This window comes from Pyrgilauda ruficollis, unplaced genomic scaffold (assembly GCF_017590135.1).
Source record: "Pyrgilauda ruficollis isolate IOZ18807 unplaced genomic scaffold, ASM1759013v1 scaffold4, whole genome shotgun sequence".
NCBI classification, from domain to species: domain Eukaryota; kingdom Metazoa; phylum Chordata; class Aves; order Passeriformes; family Passeridae; genus Pyrgilauda; species Pyrgilauda ruficollis.
The window spans coordinates 1,071,438-1,088,404 of NW_024525489.1; the positions used below are offsets into that span (position 1 = coordinate 1,071,438).

General features: G+C 34.3%; 1 protein-coding gene across 1 annotated transcript in view; it reads right to left on the reverse strand.

The window, feature by feature from the left end:
• The window catches only part of SPATA17 (spermatogenesis associated 17), an 84,225-nt gene that overhangs the window by 56,777 nt on the left and 10,481 nt on the right, over positions 1-16,967 (reverse strand). The window contains exons 4-5 of the mRNA XM_041477251.1: positions 16,432-16,482; positions 10,618-10,721 (exon numbers count right to left, since the gene is read on the reverse strand). Coding sequence (XP_041333185.1) covers positions 10,618-10,721; positions 16,432-16,482 — 155 coding nt within the window. The remainder of the gene's footprint in view (positions 1-10,617; positions 10,722-16,431; positions 16,483-16,967) is intronic.

Consider the following 16,967-nt stretch of genomic DNA (forward strand, 5'->3'; position numbering starts at 1 on the left):
ATTGATTAGCTTTAATAGTGAAATTAGTATTTGGTGATTAGCTTAAACAGAGAAATTAGTATTTGAGGTTAACAAAGCCGATCTGGCCCAGAATGGATAACAAAGCTCCAACACAATTTATTCTGACAGCAGTTTAGCAGCAGTGGTCACTTTCAGCACAGTGTCAGTGCTAAGGTGCTAAGAGAGCAGTCATGCTCCTAATATTTTCTGCAACATATAAGAGAGGATGTCTAACCACAGCCAAATACCACTGGAAGTTTTCTAGCGAATGTCATGTGAAAGTATCTGCTATCTTTTGGCACTGCAATTCCCAGAAGACTACATATGCTACCATCTGCACAATAATAACCAGAGGAAAGCTCACTGCTATGTTTTGCTACAGTTAAGCTGCTCCTAATACTGGAATGAACTCATTTAAGCAAACTGTTATATCTCTGCTGCAGTGCAGTACAATGTAGACATATCTGTACTTCTTTTACTTTAATATATGGTGCTTGGCAACATTTACAATATTCAACATTATGTGATTTAGAAAGCAAACATGACATTATAGCTTCTAAAGGTCGCCAGCTAAGTTGATTTTCCTTCTCAGAGTATTATGAAACAATTTGACTGAGGTCTACTCACTAACTCACATCCCTCACTTACTTTCACATAAAAGTCTGCATACCTTGATAAATAAAATGGTACACTTTGTCTACATTAAAAAGGTTTTACAATAGCAAGGCAAGAAGAGCTTTTATGTAACGACCTATTATGTATGGCAGAGCAGCGATGCCAAGACTCACAACTTCATAGTGATTCTTGTGGTACCTCATGGTTTTCTCAATTTCATATTCATGGAATGGTGCTACCACTTGAGCATCTATGGTGTCATTTTTATTGAAGCATAAAACATTATGAAAGATACAGTAAATGAATAGTTTTATTACATAGCAATTGTAATTATTTTGGGAGAGATCTGACACATTGTTTTTAATACAGCAGGACTACTTGTTAGTATGTGATTCCACAGCAATGCCTCATTGCCAAACTGAAAATATCAACTAGATCCCAATTTTCAGAAGTGTTAGGAAATCTTATCTCTTATTGTCATAAAAACGTTAAAAAAACTTCAGAAAGAAAAAAAAAAACAGGCATTTTTATTATGCCATGGAAGAAATTACACTCAGAATTGAGGTCTGTTCTCTGAAATTTTGGATCTATATAATAAATGAGACTACACTTAATTATAGATTTCAGCATCCAATTATACATGTCTAAAGAGTACATCCAATATATTCTAAAGTCTATACTCAAGCACATAAACTTCTGTTCAGAGTACTAAATCTTTCCTGAGGGGCCAAACACAATGCTGTAGATGGTTGTGAGGCCTCTCCACCAAGTACAAGTAAGCAAATGAGTGCTGCATGCATTTGGGTGCCATGCAAGCTGAAAGGCCACATCAGTTTGTTAGCAAACAGTTAATTAATTGGACAAGAATAGAATAGCCTACTTGGAGAAGAGAGGAGAAAAATGTTGCTTTCTTGAAACAATTTGTTTCTTGATTTGATTTGAAGGTAGCAAGAATTGTGAAGTTCAAGGTAAAACATAGGGATTTAGCTTCAGAGTCAAGGATAAACCAGTTAATGGACTCCTGCAATTATCCCTACAAGATGAAGAGTCTGAAGAAATTGAAAGGGGTATAATAATAAGTAAAATTTTCTCACAGTTTAAGAAAAGTCATGCTCACAATGTGAAGAATTATGGCTTTTAAAGGAGGTATTTCAAGCAGGATTCATAGATATGAAGAAGCTCTTTTATGTGATAGAACATTCATACAAATGAATGTATAAACTGACAGAAGAAAAAATTTTTTTAATTTCCTAGTCATCATAACTATGCTGAGTTTTGATGCCTAGTATTTTAAAGGACATTTGAAGGTCTGTCCAAAATGGTAACAAAAATTATTTTAAGCAAAGACAACATCTTTCAATGATCTCCGTTGTTTAGGTCTAGCACAGTTTTCAGTCTAGTAAAGCTGAATATAACAAGAAGTAATGGTTCAAAGATAAAATGAAACTGTTTCAGTGGGGAACTATGGGACATACGTTGAACACCAAAGGTAATTAACTCCTGGATTAGAATTAAAAGGGTATTTACTAAATTTTGATATATTTTGATGTTATTAAATCAAGACTAGATTGCCTAGTCAAGCTTAATGAGCTTTTTATAGATACTGCTATAAATTGGATATTGATAGACCTCATATTGGTGATAGATCTGAAGTCAGACAAGATAATCTGATTCCAAATAACATTGTTTTCATTATTACTAGGAAAACCCCCCCACTTTTTTGTAATTACTCACTACTGTTCTAGACTGTATAAAGAGAAGACAAATAGTCTCTGTTTTGTACTCTGAGTGACCACTTCAGATACTTAACTCTCCTTAGATAATAGAAAAGTATATTTATAATGATTTAGAGAATCAAAATAACAACTAAGACATTTTTTATCCCCTTTTTTCTCCATTTTGGACACTTTTTCTTTAAAACAAAACAAAAATGTGCTCATTAGATACTTATACTGCTTTTCATCTCATGCAATTCTATGATATCTCATGGGACATTATAGGATACACCAATATAAAGCAAAGGATTGTAATTTTCCACTGTAAAAAAATCTGAAATGCCAAAGAAAGATCAATAAGCCTTCACATCCTCAGACAAAAAAACTAATTCACGAACTTGGAAAAAAGCAGTGCATAGTCATCACACTTCCAATAACAAAAACCACTGAGAAGCGTCTCATTTTAAAGGTCTTAACTGCTGTAGTTTCTACCTCTCTGACATAAATGGGAAATGATAAAGGCAGTCTAATCTCAAAAGCCTTTCACTGGGTACGGCAGTGCCAAAGAACACTATTTTGTTTGGCCTTCCTTAACATTCTGACATCTCTGAGTATTTTGCTGAATTGTGAGTAATGTTACTCTTTGATAAAGAGTTATGAAGTATGGGAACAGTTAACAGACAATTTCTAGCAGCACTCAGACACAGGATCTTACATCATTATTAAACCAAAATAGTGATGTTAGATCAAATAGGCTGTTGTGCGCCAACTAAGGAAAAACCATTCCTTTTGATTTTGATTTTGATTTTGGGGGCTTTTTTCTTTTGTTTTGTTTTGTTTTGTGTTTCTTTGGAAATCTCAAAAATAAGCTACATTATAGCATGTTCTGGAAAATACACATGTGTAAATTAAGTACTTACTGATGTACCTACAGATAAACTCACATATGAGCTGGAATACTTGGATAGCATAGAGCAAACTCAGTTATATAATTGCATATAAAGTGCACCTACAAATAAATTAAATATCCAATTTCCTTATGTAACACATAAATGAATGCATTTAAATTTTATGCTTCATTATTAAACTGAAAATAGCACAAGAAAAAGAACCATCACCTTATTTTAATAACAATAGAACTGCTTAAGTGAGTTGAGTAAATGGCACATAATATTTGTCATACTTCTAATGACCTAAACAGCTGAAGTGACTATGGCACATGAAAAATATTTATATACTTCTTCAGAAGTCTTTAGTCTTCAACTGGTAGAGCCGTTGCCTTATAACCTTGTATAGCCTGTATATAGATGGCCTGTCATGTCTCTACAATTAGATAAACCAGAACTGCTATAATGTAATCAGTTACAACCTGAAAATAATATTTTGAAAATCAGGTTTATTAATATGTAATCTTTAGATAATCCTATTTATCCTCCTAATTTACACAATATTTATGATAGTCTACATGTCCTTGAAATAAGGAACAGGGACACTACACTATGAAAAAGTGGTCTGGCTGCTGGAGTTCATAAATTTTATTCAGCTTTGGATGAGTTCAAAGAATTGCCATGTAAGAAAAGCCTTACAGAGGGAATTTATCTGATTATGGCAGTAATAATTACCCAGCTGTTTATTGCAGATAGAGAAATAATTCATGTAGGCAATAGGCCGTGGTGGCAATGACACTCCGCATTTAGTAAATATGCAAACTGTTCATTTCTAATTAACCAAGCTAGAGGATGCCCTTATTAAATGTATAAACTAAAAGTGCCTTCCTGACAAGTGATGAATTGTTACATTGCACAAACTCTTGCCACAGAATTACTGGAGTGAACTTGGGGCTTAACTTCATTAAGAGATCTTGTGGGATAGTTAAATGAGGATGGACAGCATTACAAGACCTACCTGACAGTCAATAATATGCTAGATCTTAATGAAACTGTAGCTCTTCCCCTTTTCTACTTATTTTACAGTGAAGATTCTTCTTCAGACAAAACAGAAGACTGTGAAGTCTGTCTCTATGAGACAGTTTGAAAGGCCATGATTAGTCAGTCTTTGACCACAGAAAATGTTTTATGAGCTGGCAGTAATTCTAACAGACCTCCTACAACATACAAAATCTACAGCACCTTCAAAGCTCACAGGTACAGAAGTATTATCCTACAATACTGTGTGGTCACACCTGTTTTATTCATCAAAACTAATCATCTACACCACAGATTATTTGGTCCAATGAGTGTACACAGTGATCTCAGATTTCTTTCTACATATTCAGATCAAAAAACAATATTTCTTTGTATGCAAATGAAATAAAGTTTCATGTTTAGTCTGTTGATTCTAATGGTGTGTTTAGTTCTATATAAAAATACATGGGAAAATTCTGCCTTCATGTCATTGAAGATTTCAGTCTAAGCAGCAACTTATGCTACTTACAGTGTTCATGTTTACTGCAAAACTTCAACTATTTACACATAACTAGGTAAAAACATGGTAAAGGCTGCTTCCACTCCTTGCTCAAGAGAGACATGGACAGAATAAAGCTCATGAGGGATGTGAGCTGAATCTGTGCTGGAAATTCAGCTTCCTGTGTAAACTTAATGGTTCCTACCTTAACCTCACAGTATTCAGAAAGTGTTTTCCCATGGAGTTAAAACAGGCCATTGACTGCTCTATAACTTTAGACACTTTATTTCAATTTCATTATCAACTCTAAAAGTTCATTTTTTTATATCTTACCTATCCTAACAGCATCAGGTTTGCGGCTACGAAAGTACTCCAGGATCCTCAATAAATTGCAGTTTTAAGATTCCTAGAAATCTAGCAGCTATGCCTAAAATCCTCTGGAAAATGCATGGATGTCTTAAATTATGTGACCTACCAATTCAAATTAATATTTAAATATGAGAAAGCATACTTGGCACTTGTGTCTCTTTCTGAGGCTTACAGAGAAAGATGACAGGGTAAGTTTACATCCAGAAAATTCAAATTACAGGTAAGTAAGTTAAAAAGCATAATGTATTTCCTCTCCATATCTTTGAAGACAAGTAAAAAAAAAGATGGGTTGAAGATAACGTAGTTAATTAAACATCAAGTGAAATACAACATTACAAAAATTAGGGTTTTATTGTTGCAAGAATTCTAAGGAGCTGTCTGAAAGGCTTTGGCACTAATCAAAAATAGACTACAGAATCAATTGCTTCCGCAGTCAATTATGAGAAACACTTTAATTGAATTATAAGACAATATATACATTCTTCAAAACACTTTGACACTTGAGAAAATGGCCAGCACATGGACTTATAATTATCAAAAAGGAACTGACAGGTGGAGGCTGAGCAAGTTCTCCTCATATTACTGTGACAAAAAACAATTTATTTCAAGCCCACTCATGGAAAATAGCTATACCTCAAAAGTTTTAAGAAACCAAGTACTTTCTATGTTAGAAAATATGCTTCAGAAATGGTACAGTAATCTAGAATAAGAGAGATAATCTTACTTTTTTCCATACTGCATTCTCAGGCATATTTACAGAATAGCTAAACATTGGATTAGATCACCAGCAACATGTAAGTACTCTTTAATTTCACTCTTCATTAGGGTTATAAAAAATCAAGCTACACAAATGATTTGTGAATACATATATTGCCAAAGGAGTGATTTTTATCATTTTGTATTATCTATTTTCCTGGTGTGTCTTGAAGACCTGGAGGTTTTAATGATGACTGTGAAACTAAATCTGCTGATAGAACAGCAAGTCAAACTTGGATCAAAGCCATACTCTGCAGGGCCACTTACTACTCATGCCAACAATGGAAAGAAGAATTTGGTGTTGATCCTGCAAGTGTGTGAAATTCCTGATTTATAAATGCAACAATGTTTTCATAAACTATGATGCTTATTAAAGGTAGACTCAGGCCTTAGTTTGCTACCTTTAAGTCAGTGTTTATTCAGTAGCCAAGAAAGCTGAACTACCTGCCTTGATTACATAAGAACCTCAATGCCAGCAGTTTGCCACTGCTTTGTTAGTTTTCTGATACGGCTTTCTTTACCCATTTCTGTGCCTTAGGGAAAAATTTAGGTGGTGTCATTCATCAGTAAATGGACCAATACATCCCAAAATCTTATCTCTACTTGCACACCTGACATGTAGCAAAGTTCCTTTACTATAGTTTAAAGGCCAGTGTGTAGATAACCTTAGGCAAAGAACTGCAAGTTAATCACACAGTTGGGCAACTGACATCATCCATAAATTCTTCAGATATAATGGCACCAGCATGCTAATTTATGTGAACTGATGTCCATTTGCTTATCATGGACTGGAAACTGTTTCACATAAAACAAAATTCTAATGCATCATATGGAGTTATAGCCTATGGCAATTGCTTCTGGCATATTTCCCCTTGTAACCATTTAGCCAGCTCTTGGAGATGGTAAATGCAGCTTTAAGAACATTTCAACAGAAAGTATTTTCCCTTAAAATTAAATATACTAACTGCACTGAGAAGTAATGAAATTTACTTTCATGCATATATTTATAAATTAAACCATCCAACTAATCCATACTGAGATAGAATACAGTACATATTGGTACTTAAATAAAAAATGGATGCTACAGATGAGGATTTTTTACTAAAATCTAAGTAACAAAATATAGTAAAATAAATATTTAAGAACAAGGTTCTTACTTGCTTCATTAAGAACTTCCTATATCTTTTAGGCAAAAGAGAACTCAGGACTAATGAACCGTTTCATTGCTAAACTGTATAAATGTTAAAAATCTGAGTATGTCCTTACATAGACAGAGTTTAGGGTTCAAATTTGTTCTTTTTCATCTCCGAAGGGATTCTTTCAAGCACTTCTCAATGTAACTCCTAGGGACTCTACTGGGGACTCCAGCAGCCATCAGACCTAGTGGTTCTGTAGCAGTGGGAAGTAATAGAAATGCTGGAGGAATTTAGCCGTTCTGGGAGCTAAAGCCAAGAGTTATCTTCAGTTTGTACAAAGGCAGTGCCTTAAGTCTGTTAAGTCTAACAGTGCCATAACCAGTCTGTTAAGTGAGTGGAAACTCACACATAATATGACTATTATTATTTAATTATATTTTAGGTCAATTTCTGTTAAATCAATTTCTGTTAAACTTAATTACATTCCTCTGTGGCTTTAAACTGGGGCAGCTTCTATTAAGTTTACTTTCTCCTGGGGTTTTCACACTAAAGACAAATTATAAAGGTCTGGCTATTAAATGAGGGCAGCTATTAAATAAGGACAGTTTGTATTAAAGCTGCATGGTAAAGATGTGGCTACTGGTTGAGAAAACCACTTAGTACAACAAGTGTCCTTTATTTAAAAAAAATAGAGTAAAGAAGGAATGAGAAGAAAACAAACTTTGGTCAATAATTCTTTTAAGATATTCTTATAAGAAACTTAACAGAATGCCCAAAGTTTAATGAGAACTTCCTCTAAAGTTTCTTTTAGAAATGAGTGAGGGATGATTTGATATAGGCTCCTCCTTAATGAAAGAGGAGAAAATTAGGCACAAATCCTGGCTCTGGAGTCCAAAAGATGGAAGGACTTGCAATGTGATTTTAGATAGGTGTTGACAAATAAAAATTCTGCCAGTGCTACTCTAGAATAGATAAGACAGAGAACTGTACAGTGTAGTTCAACTCAGAATTACATCACAATTCTAGAAAGAACAAATTGTAAACAAATTTTTGAAATTAAAAATATCTCCTGCTTTTTTTGTGGGAGGCAGAGGTCAGTTTTACGTATTCATGTGCATTATATCATGTTCCATGTAGTGCTGCTTTATGGAGATCTAGAGACGTGAAACACTCAAAGGCAGTCTAATCTGAGTGTGAAACACTCAAAGGCAGTCTCTCTGTCCATCAACAAGTAAATTTCCATAATGTTGATGTTTTAATAAAACCCAGCCATTTCATAAATTAATTCCTTCTATTTCTGACAATTCCTTGTGGTTTTTACAGTGCACAGTTGCAATAATTTTTATATGCAAAAATGTTTATGAACAGTGAGGTTATACTTGTCCAGAGCCAATGTGATGGCTAATGAAAATATGAGGAGAATCTTTCCTCCACCTGGCTCAATATTCCACATAAGAAACACAGTGGGCCACCTTGGGGCCAAAGTAGTTGGCAGCAACTTAGCCCAATGACAGGAAAAATCTGTTTGACTGAGGGCCTACACCTAATTCTCACTAAACATCTGTCAGATTTCATAAGAAGAATGTTGAAGGTGATATACATATTCGTTTTCAAATGTACCCCAGTAAAGGGATTACTACAGTGATTCTTGATTGCAGTTGGTAACTCGTGTTTTAAAAATTGAAACAATAATACAATCCATTTGTCCAAATTAGCTCAACAATTAATTTTTAACTTTTTTTAACTGAAAAGATGAAAGACATGTATTTCTGTGAACTCCGGAATTAGAACTCAAATTAGTAAAATATCAATATATCAGTTGCCAGATAAGAGTTGACACAGACCATCTTTGACACATTTTGATGTACGTGAAGTCATACTGCTCATCTTACCTGTTAAAGAGCACAAAAGTGTTTCTTGGTTAAAATATCTACACAATGCGTAGGCTTTATGGTTTTCAATAGTTTTTAACCTAAACTAAATACTATGGAATTTGATCAACATGTGAAAGTACTGAAAACCAAATATTTTTGTAGTCTTCCAAAGTAAGGTATACCCAGGAGAAATCTATAGTGGGTGTGGGGAAATAAAATACAAAGCTCCAACCAATCCATGTTCACAGTGCAGCAGGAATACCACTTGCTATCTTGTTTTGTTGGCACACATTAAAGGTCAATCTAAGCAACAAGTTATGAGCCATGGTCTAGATTTAGGCAGGGAATGAAGAAGAGTGATAGAACAATTACGATCAGAAAAGCAGGTTCTGTTTTTTCAGTTCACCCAGTGATACGGATTTTAAACCAGAGAAGTTATGGCTTCACTTATTTTCCAAGATTTAGTCTAGTCTTCCTAGGATTCTACCTTTTCAAGAGGGAATATTTCAAGGATTTCAGATCAAGATACCATTTAAGCTATAACAGAATGTTTAAGTCTGGCTTTGCTGAGTTGTGACCTCACTTCCTGCAAAGAATACACTTAAATGAATAAAAATGGGAGACCAGAGGTAGGTGACTATCAGTATGGTTCATTGTAGGTAACAATGTAATACACAAGAAATAATGTTATGAAAAAGAGGATGTAGCACCAGCTGTACTATGGAAGAATAATACCATTATAAACCAGCATACAAGAAGCTGGATAATCCTGGTTTTTTTTCATGTATAATTTGCATATGCTGCTTTATGTAACAGCCTTTGCCATGTGATTTAGACAGAATTTCTAGAAATGTTGGTTTACTAGACTCCCTTATATTTCTGTACTTGAGAAAGCAAAGATTTGTCTCAGATGTTCTGAATGGCAAACACTGTATGGATTTTGTCCAACAGCTTTCATTTACACTGAGAAAGTAATGATCATGGTCACCCAGCATTTCATCTGTTTGTTTCTACTGTTATCTGAGTAATGGTCATGGATCAGGATATCAAATCCACTACAGGGAAATAATTACCTCTATTTTAGAGAGGTTTCAGCTTATGTACAGGGAAATACAACAGACGAATAGAAGAAATAGGGTAAGAACATAGAGCAAGAACAGTTCTAGACAGAAATCTGACAGGCTATTCGTTCTCTTCTGTAACTATGAAAAGAATCTGCTTTACTGTATCCACACCAGCATCTTTCCCAATTAATATTCATAGTATGGCTCATGCATGAAACTTAAATCCAAATCTGCTCTTGCATTCATTACCAATAATCCATATTCAAAACAAATTATAAAAAGAAAATTTTGGTTAGCTTGTGTATAGTGGGAAAAAAAATATCTAGTTCAACAAACCCTATTTAGGGCATAATAATCTACAAGTTTTAAGCATGGGTGAAGAGCCAATTCCATTTTTCTTAAACTAGTACAAACCCAGAGCACACCTAATTAATTCAAAGAAATTATTCTGAATTCATAACAGTGTAAATGGGAACAGAATGTGGTGCAACATGAATAGGCATAGGATAAAGAGAATCATGACTGATATATATATATATATATATATATATATATACACACACACATATATTTGAAAATGGAGGAGAACCTACACTCAAAGAAATAGTTTAATTAGTGCCACAAACTTTCTACAAATAAAAGAAGAGCAAACGAGTGCTTTACCACATGGAGCTTTTATCTTTACCTGACAAGCTCGTTATTCACAGAAACAGCTTTCAAGTATTTCTTCAGAGCATAAAAATTATGGATATACTTCCGAACATAATAGCCTCGCCACGTTTTCTGGATCTGGAGGAAATAAATACTTGTTTAATATATTTCAAATAAAAAGATTGCAGGCATATCAAATATATGTACTGTTTCCCAAGTACCTCTTTCCTTAAAAGCCATACCAAGTAGAAGCACCGATAAGTTTCAACGAAAAAATTAGTGTAGGTTGTAACATATTGTAGCACTGAGTCACCACCTTACCAACATCTCCTGCTACACTTTCACCTTTGTGCCCTGCAAAGGTGTAAACTGAATAAAAGCCTTCCCAGGAACTCAATGAGTCAGACCTTCTGGAAAGTTAATTTATAAATTGCATTTATTTCACCTCCAGTGTAAAATGATTCATGTCTATTTGTTCCACATTAGTTTCATTCTTCTCAAGAAATACTATTCTCTCGCATAACAGAGAAAGCCTAATCTTTAGAAAGCCTAACCTGGAGAAGAAAAGCTCTTTATCTGTAGCTAGTTATAAAGTTGTATTATGCATATAGAAATTAGGTAGCATCCTCCAACAAAAATGGTTAATATTTTGGTGCATTTTGAAAAGCATCATTAAAAAAAAAAAAAAAAAAAAAAGAAAAGAAAGAAAGAAAAAAATAAAAGAGGAGGAAAAAAAATACTTAGCCTACACCCAATTTTCCCCAATAACTGATTTCAACAAATGTGTTTAAACCTTCTCTGATACTTGAAAATTCTAATCAAGATGTTTCTGAAATCGTTACCTGTTTACCAGCCATCTGCTTTTTGGCATGGCAAAGTAAGCATTAAGAATGGACAATTAAGCATTGGAATGGGCTGCCCAGGGAGATGGTGGAGTCACCATCCCTGAAAGAGTCTGAGAAACAAATAAACATGGCACTTAGTGCCATGATCTAGTTGACAACGTGATGAGCAGTCAAAGGTTGGACTCAATGACTTTAGAGGTCATTCACAACCTAAATGATTCTGTAATTCTGTGATTCTGCAGTTAGGTAAAAAGCTAGCGGGACTGCCATTTGGTGAGTTACATTTATCCCTATGGCAAGACATGTAGAGGTGAGATGTAACTTGCTCTATTCAGTCATGCTGAGGGCTGCTCTTGCTCCTGATTTTCCTTGCCGTAAGAGGTCAGTATACTCTGGATGCCTACATCTGAAAAACAGAGTAACCATCTTTTCGTCTCTTCTCAGGGTCTATCTCCTCCATATTTAAATCCTTCCATGCTTGAACTTATTATTAATTTTCCTGCAAAATATTCTTTACTTCCTTCATTGCATTTTGTCTCTTTTTTTCTCAATATTTTTCTACTTTAATATCCCAATTTCTATTTTCTAGTCTGCAATAGCTTCATTTGCTACAACATCTGTCTCTTTGACCTTTACAGTTTTGAAATCTTAAAAGACATAACAGCTGAAAGGCAGAATCTACATTCAAAAAGCAAAGTCGGACATTTTACTATCCAGAAGCAAGTATCATCTGTATCCCCTTATCTAAAGGCATAGAAAAGTAAAATGTTGCAACATACTAAGAGCTCTCCTTTTCCTGTGGGCCCCTAGCTACCAGACTTTTCAAGAACGTAAACATTTCAGTATATCTATAAGGAACATTTTTTTTCTTTACATCAACCTTTCTCTTTCCAGAACCAAGGGATGACTTTTTAAGTGGAGTGAAACCCACGTGTTTCTGCTATTTGGTTTTTTTTCTTAGCCTACCTCTTTCTAAATAAGCACCTTTAAAAAAAAAAAAAAAAAAAGGGGGGGGTTGGGGGGGGGGGAAAGGAAGAGAATGTCATGGCTTTTGTGTTTGATTCAGGAAGAAGGCAAATGTAAAAAAAGATGCCAATTGCCCAGATTATCACTAACCATTGCACTCAGTAATTTCAGAATCTTTACCATCAAGTCTTGGGAGCACTCTTCAGTAACAGGCAAAACTCTCTTTACTCCTACCAGTTCCAGCACAGTCCAATTCTGTACCACTGTGACAACTGACAAAAGTATGCAATGTTTCCCATCTCCAGACTTTTACTAGATCCATCTAAAATGACACCAACTAAGGCAGGGCTGAATATTTCATACTTTGGCACCACTTTGCATTCACAAACCCCCAGACACTATTCTTCAAAGTAAAAGTCAACATTTGGCCTCAACTGATGGCACTTTGGGGTACAGTTATAATTATCCTTTTATGTGAGATTTAACAAGAGAATAAGAATCACAGAAAAGCTTTCAGCAATTCTTTGAGGTATATGTTACTTATTAAGAATAAGAAGACATTAACTTGCAGTGTTAATATATTCTTCTATTTCCCATTTGTGCATCAGCATGGATTTTCCTCCCTTCCCAAATAAGACTTAAAACAAATTTCAAAAGTTGCCTTTTTTTTTTTACCTACAGGTTGTTATTTGTTTGTGATTGACTTTGTTTGGTTTTGGGGTTGGGGTTTTTTTTTTTGGTTGGGTTTTGGTTTTGTTGTTGTTGTTGTTTTGTTTGGTTTTATTTCTGGGGGTTTTTGGGGTTTTTTTGTTTTGTTTTGGTTTTGGGGTTTTATTGTTTGGGTTTTTTGGGTTCTTCTGGGTTTTTTTTTAAGTGAAAGGGGTTTGGACCTCTATATATTGTTATAACATAAGAGTTCTGGGAACAAGAAGGGTTCTAGACATGCTGCTTTGCACTAGGTGATAGTAAATTTCATATTCTTTGCAACACTACTTTCTCATACACAAGCTTATTGGGTTAAAAAGGAACAGAGAAAGAGCAGAGAATGAGTGTGCCTTCAGAGATCTGGGATTAAGAAAAATCCTTTGCATGTGAATAAGGATCATAGCTTTGTTTTTCTGTTTGGCTTCAAAATTTCTCAACAAGAGCAACTTGGCTCCCATATAGCCATGTGCTCATTAATGCAGGATTATGGTCCCTTTGAAACTCTTTCTGACAGTCTTCACCTCACAGTTATAAATGCAGAACTGGATATTTCTGGGTTAGAGGATCAAAACTCAAACTGAAAGAAAAAGGCTCAAATAGTATAAAGCTATAACTACCTCCAATGGGCTCAGTATACCAATGAAATGCTGCACTTCAACTTTATTTACACCACTTTCTGTTTAGAATGATCTCACTGATTTCAACTGAATGAAACCTAAGTAAGAAAGACTGCATTGTGTCTCAAATTATTTTATGCCAGATTTCTGTTTCCCTAATACTGTATGTCAGTGATCCCAAAACTGAAGATTAATCTTTTTAGGAAAGACCATTGTTTAAAAAGCTTCTGATGATGCTCATATTTTCAATGTGAAAGTTTTAAATGTTTGCTTTTATAAAGAAGTATAATGTTATGACTGCATTTCTTTTTAATTCCAAGGTGAATGTTTAAAAAATTCTTGAAAAAGGAGCGACACGTGTGTATGCCCTTCAAAGTAATTAGCAAGTTTCAACAGTGATTGGTACAAAACAATTATTGTCATTGATCAGCACTGAACAGATAATTTTAAACAAAGTCATTGTGTGCTCAGCAGATTACAGCTTGTTAACGGGCGAGTTCTAAATGACCTCTTAAGCTAGTCAAATCAATGATGCGTATTCCTCATTAAGTAACATCAAAATGTAAGTGGTCTTATAAATAATGTTTATTTTAAGCACTAAAACAAATGGCAATACCTTGATATATCAAAAGCCATCTGCTAGTGGAATTTTTTTTTGCCATGGGATTACTTTTGTTGCTGAAAATTTACAGGAACTTTAAATCTTTCAAGAGAAAGAATAATATTTTGCCTTGAAACTGAAACTGATTTAAACAAGATCTCTGATTTAATTTTAAAAGATTAAACTGATAGCTCTGATTACAATCAAATGCAATCCAGAAGGACAAGATATGTAGACTGGCTTCAAAACTATGAGCATGTGTATGCCCTTGATACTTCAAATGCCAAAACTGAAACTGCCTTTCTAAAGAGTGACTATAAACTGAAATAGTTAATAATACCATGAGACAAAACAAAGTGGTTAAATAGAAAAACATACACAGTTATTGTTATACTTTCAGAACACTGAGTTATATTAATCATGAATCAAAATCATGATGAGTGAATATAAGGAACCGTTGGCTTAGGAAGCCTGAGGTTTAAGCACACATGATCTGTGCAGAAACGCAACAGGCCTGATTTGCTATTGGACCTTGCTTAGCTCTTCAAGAAACACAGGACAGAAAAAAAACACAAAAGCATTCAGTGTTTCAGATCAGTAGCACTTAAAATCTGCTCTGCAGATATGGCTGCACAAGATTTAGGTAGAGGAGAATCCGATTCTGACATTTCCAACTAAATAAAGATCTGTTCTATTGTTTTCTACTGATTTAAATTTCCATTAAAGGACATGACTGAAAAAATGGTACTTTGAAGATTTATGTCACCTAATGATTCAACATTATATTTCCATTACAAATGAATGGGAACATATTCAATTTCTTTTAAAAATGAAAGACCAAATGCAAAATTCCATTTGACTAGAATACATAATTACCTCTGAAATTTGGTCTTCAAATATCTTCTGGAAGTACAGAGGCAACTTTTAGGACCTGGCTTACATCTTATATTTTCTCACTGATCTCAGCTGCATGAGTAAATAGTATTTATCCGCTGTGGAATACTTTGAAACTAGCTAAGTACGGAATGAACTATTACAACAACAAAAAGGTATATTTGTGAGGTACTAAACTGCTGTTAAACACTTTCAGTTCTTAAACATGCACCAAATATAAGATTCTACTTTGTGCCTTTGAGAGAACTAGAACTAAGCAAAACACCTGATGAGTACAGGTCTCTTGACTCTGAGTCATTCTGGACTCAGAGAGGCCACAAAATTAAAATTCATTCTGACAATCTTCTTACTCTACATGAGTTTCCCTGTGTTAATCCCTGGGTTAATCTCCACTGTCACCATATTCCTACATTTGGTAGAATTTAAATAGTAAGGGGCCTGGCTTAAAAAGATACAGGCTTCTAAAGTAAAACAGTTTTATATCACAAAATGAAAGAAATAAGTAACATAAAAATACTTAATCACAAAAATTATTTTATGCTTTCCCCATATTTTTTTACATATTTGTTCAAGTGCAGTTTCAAAGTTCAGGAAAAAAAAAAGCTAGTTTTTAGTTAAATATGTTTTGCAGTTTTACCCACAACAAACTTCATTTGCTGTAGATTCATTGAAGTTCAAGGTCTGTTTATACACTTCTTCATCTAGCAAAATTCACTTTTAATATCATCAATGAGATTAGTTCAGTTCCATCTCTATGTTTAAGCAATGAAATTGTCCTGTGCTCTCTAACTCTTGAGATGCAACACAGCAAATGTCATACACTAACAAGAGAAAAAGCACAGCCACATCAACAAGCTTAACAGCCCTGTAGTTTGACAGAATTGTAAATATATGTCTACTTTTGTAGAACAAATGTTCTTTCTTTTGTAAGAACACTGGCAGATAGAATGTTTGGGGGTTTTATCAGTATCATACATGATAAGGTCCAATGGACATTTAAATGGGGCAAGACACATTCATGTACCTCAAATTCAGCTACAGTTTTCAAATACAACCCTGACTACTCAGTGAAACTTTTAATTTTTAACTATGTAGTATTTCCTGCTGTTGCCATCAGCATATCAATAAAGTGCACATTATTCTGCTTTGCTCATTTTATTAAAAGCAAATTCGGAGCACAATTGACTTTTCATTTGTTTAACAAGTGAAGAAATATTTACCCTGACAGCCATTTCATTGTAGAATTTCTGCTTCTTAATAAAATATGCTCTCTGTGAATCAAGAAAAAAAAAAGATGGCACATATTTCAGTTACACAAAGACAGTCCTGCTATTTTTACATATAAAAGATAAGAATCTTTATACATAATACATAATAAGAGTTCTAGGCTAAGAGAGAATAAAATCAAACTTTGTATTGAAGAGATAGGCTTCCTAATACATAATGCAGGCTTAACCAGAAAAATCTATGGTAGTCAAACCAGGAGCTAATGGAGATATATGATCATAAAATGCTCTCCGCTGAGTTTGATAATCAATGGTGCTCTACTGAGAGTAGAATAACAAAGCAGAAATATTCACAAGTGCTGGTGACATGTAGTATTGTATGATTTATTCACTGGGGTTCTTTTAGCCAAAACTCACAGAAACATAAAAAGAATTCATATTTCAAGATGTCTGGTTTAATGAAAAATTCAGAGAAATGCTGTCTTCAGTCGAAATCGTTCAAGGATATGGATGCAGTGATGGAGCAAAAT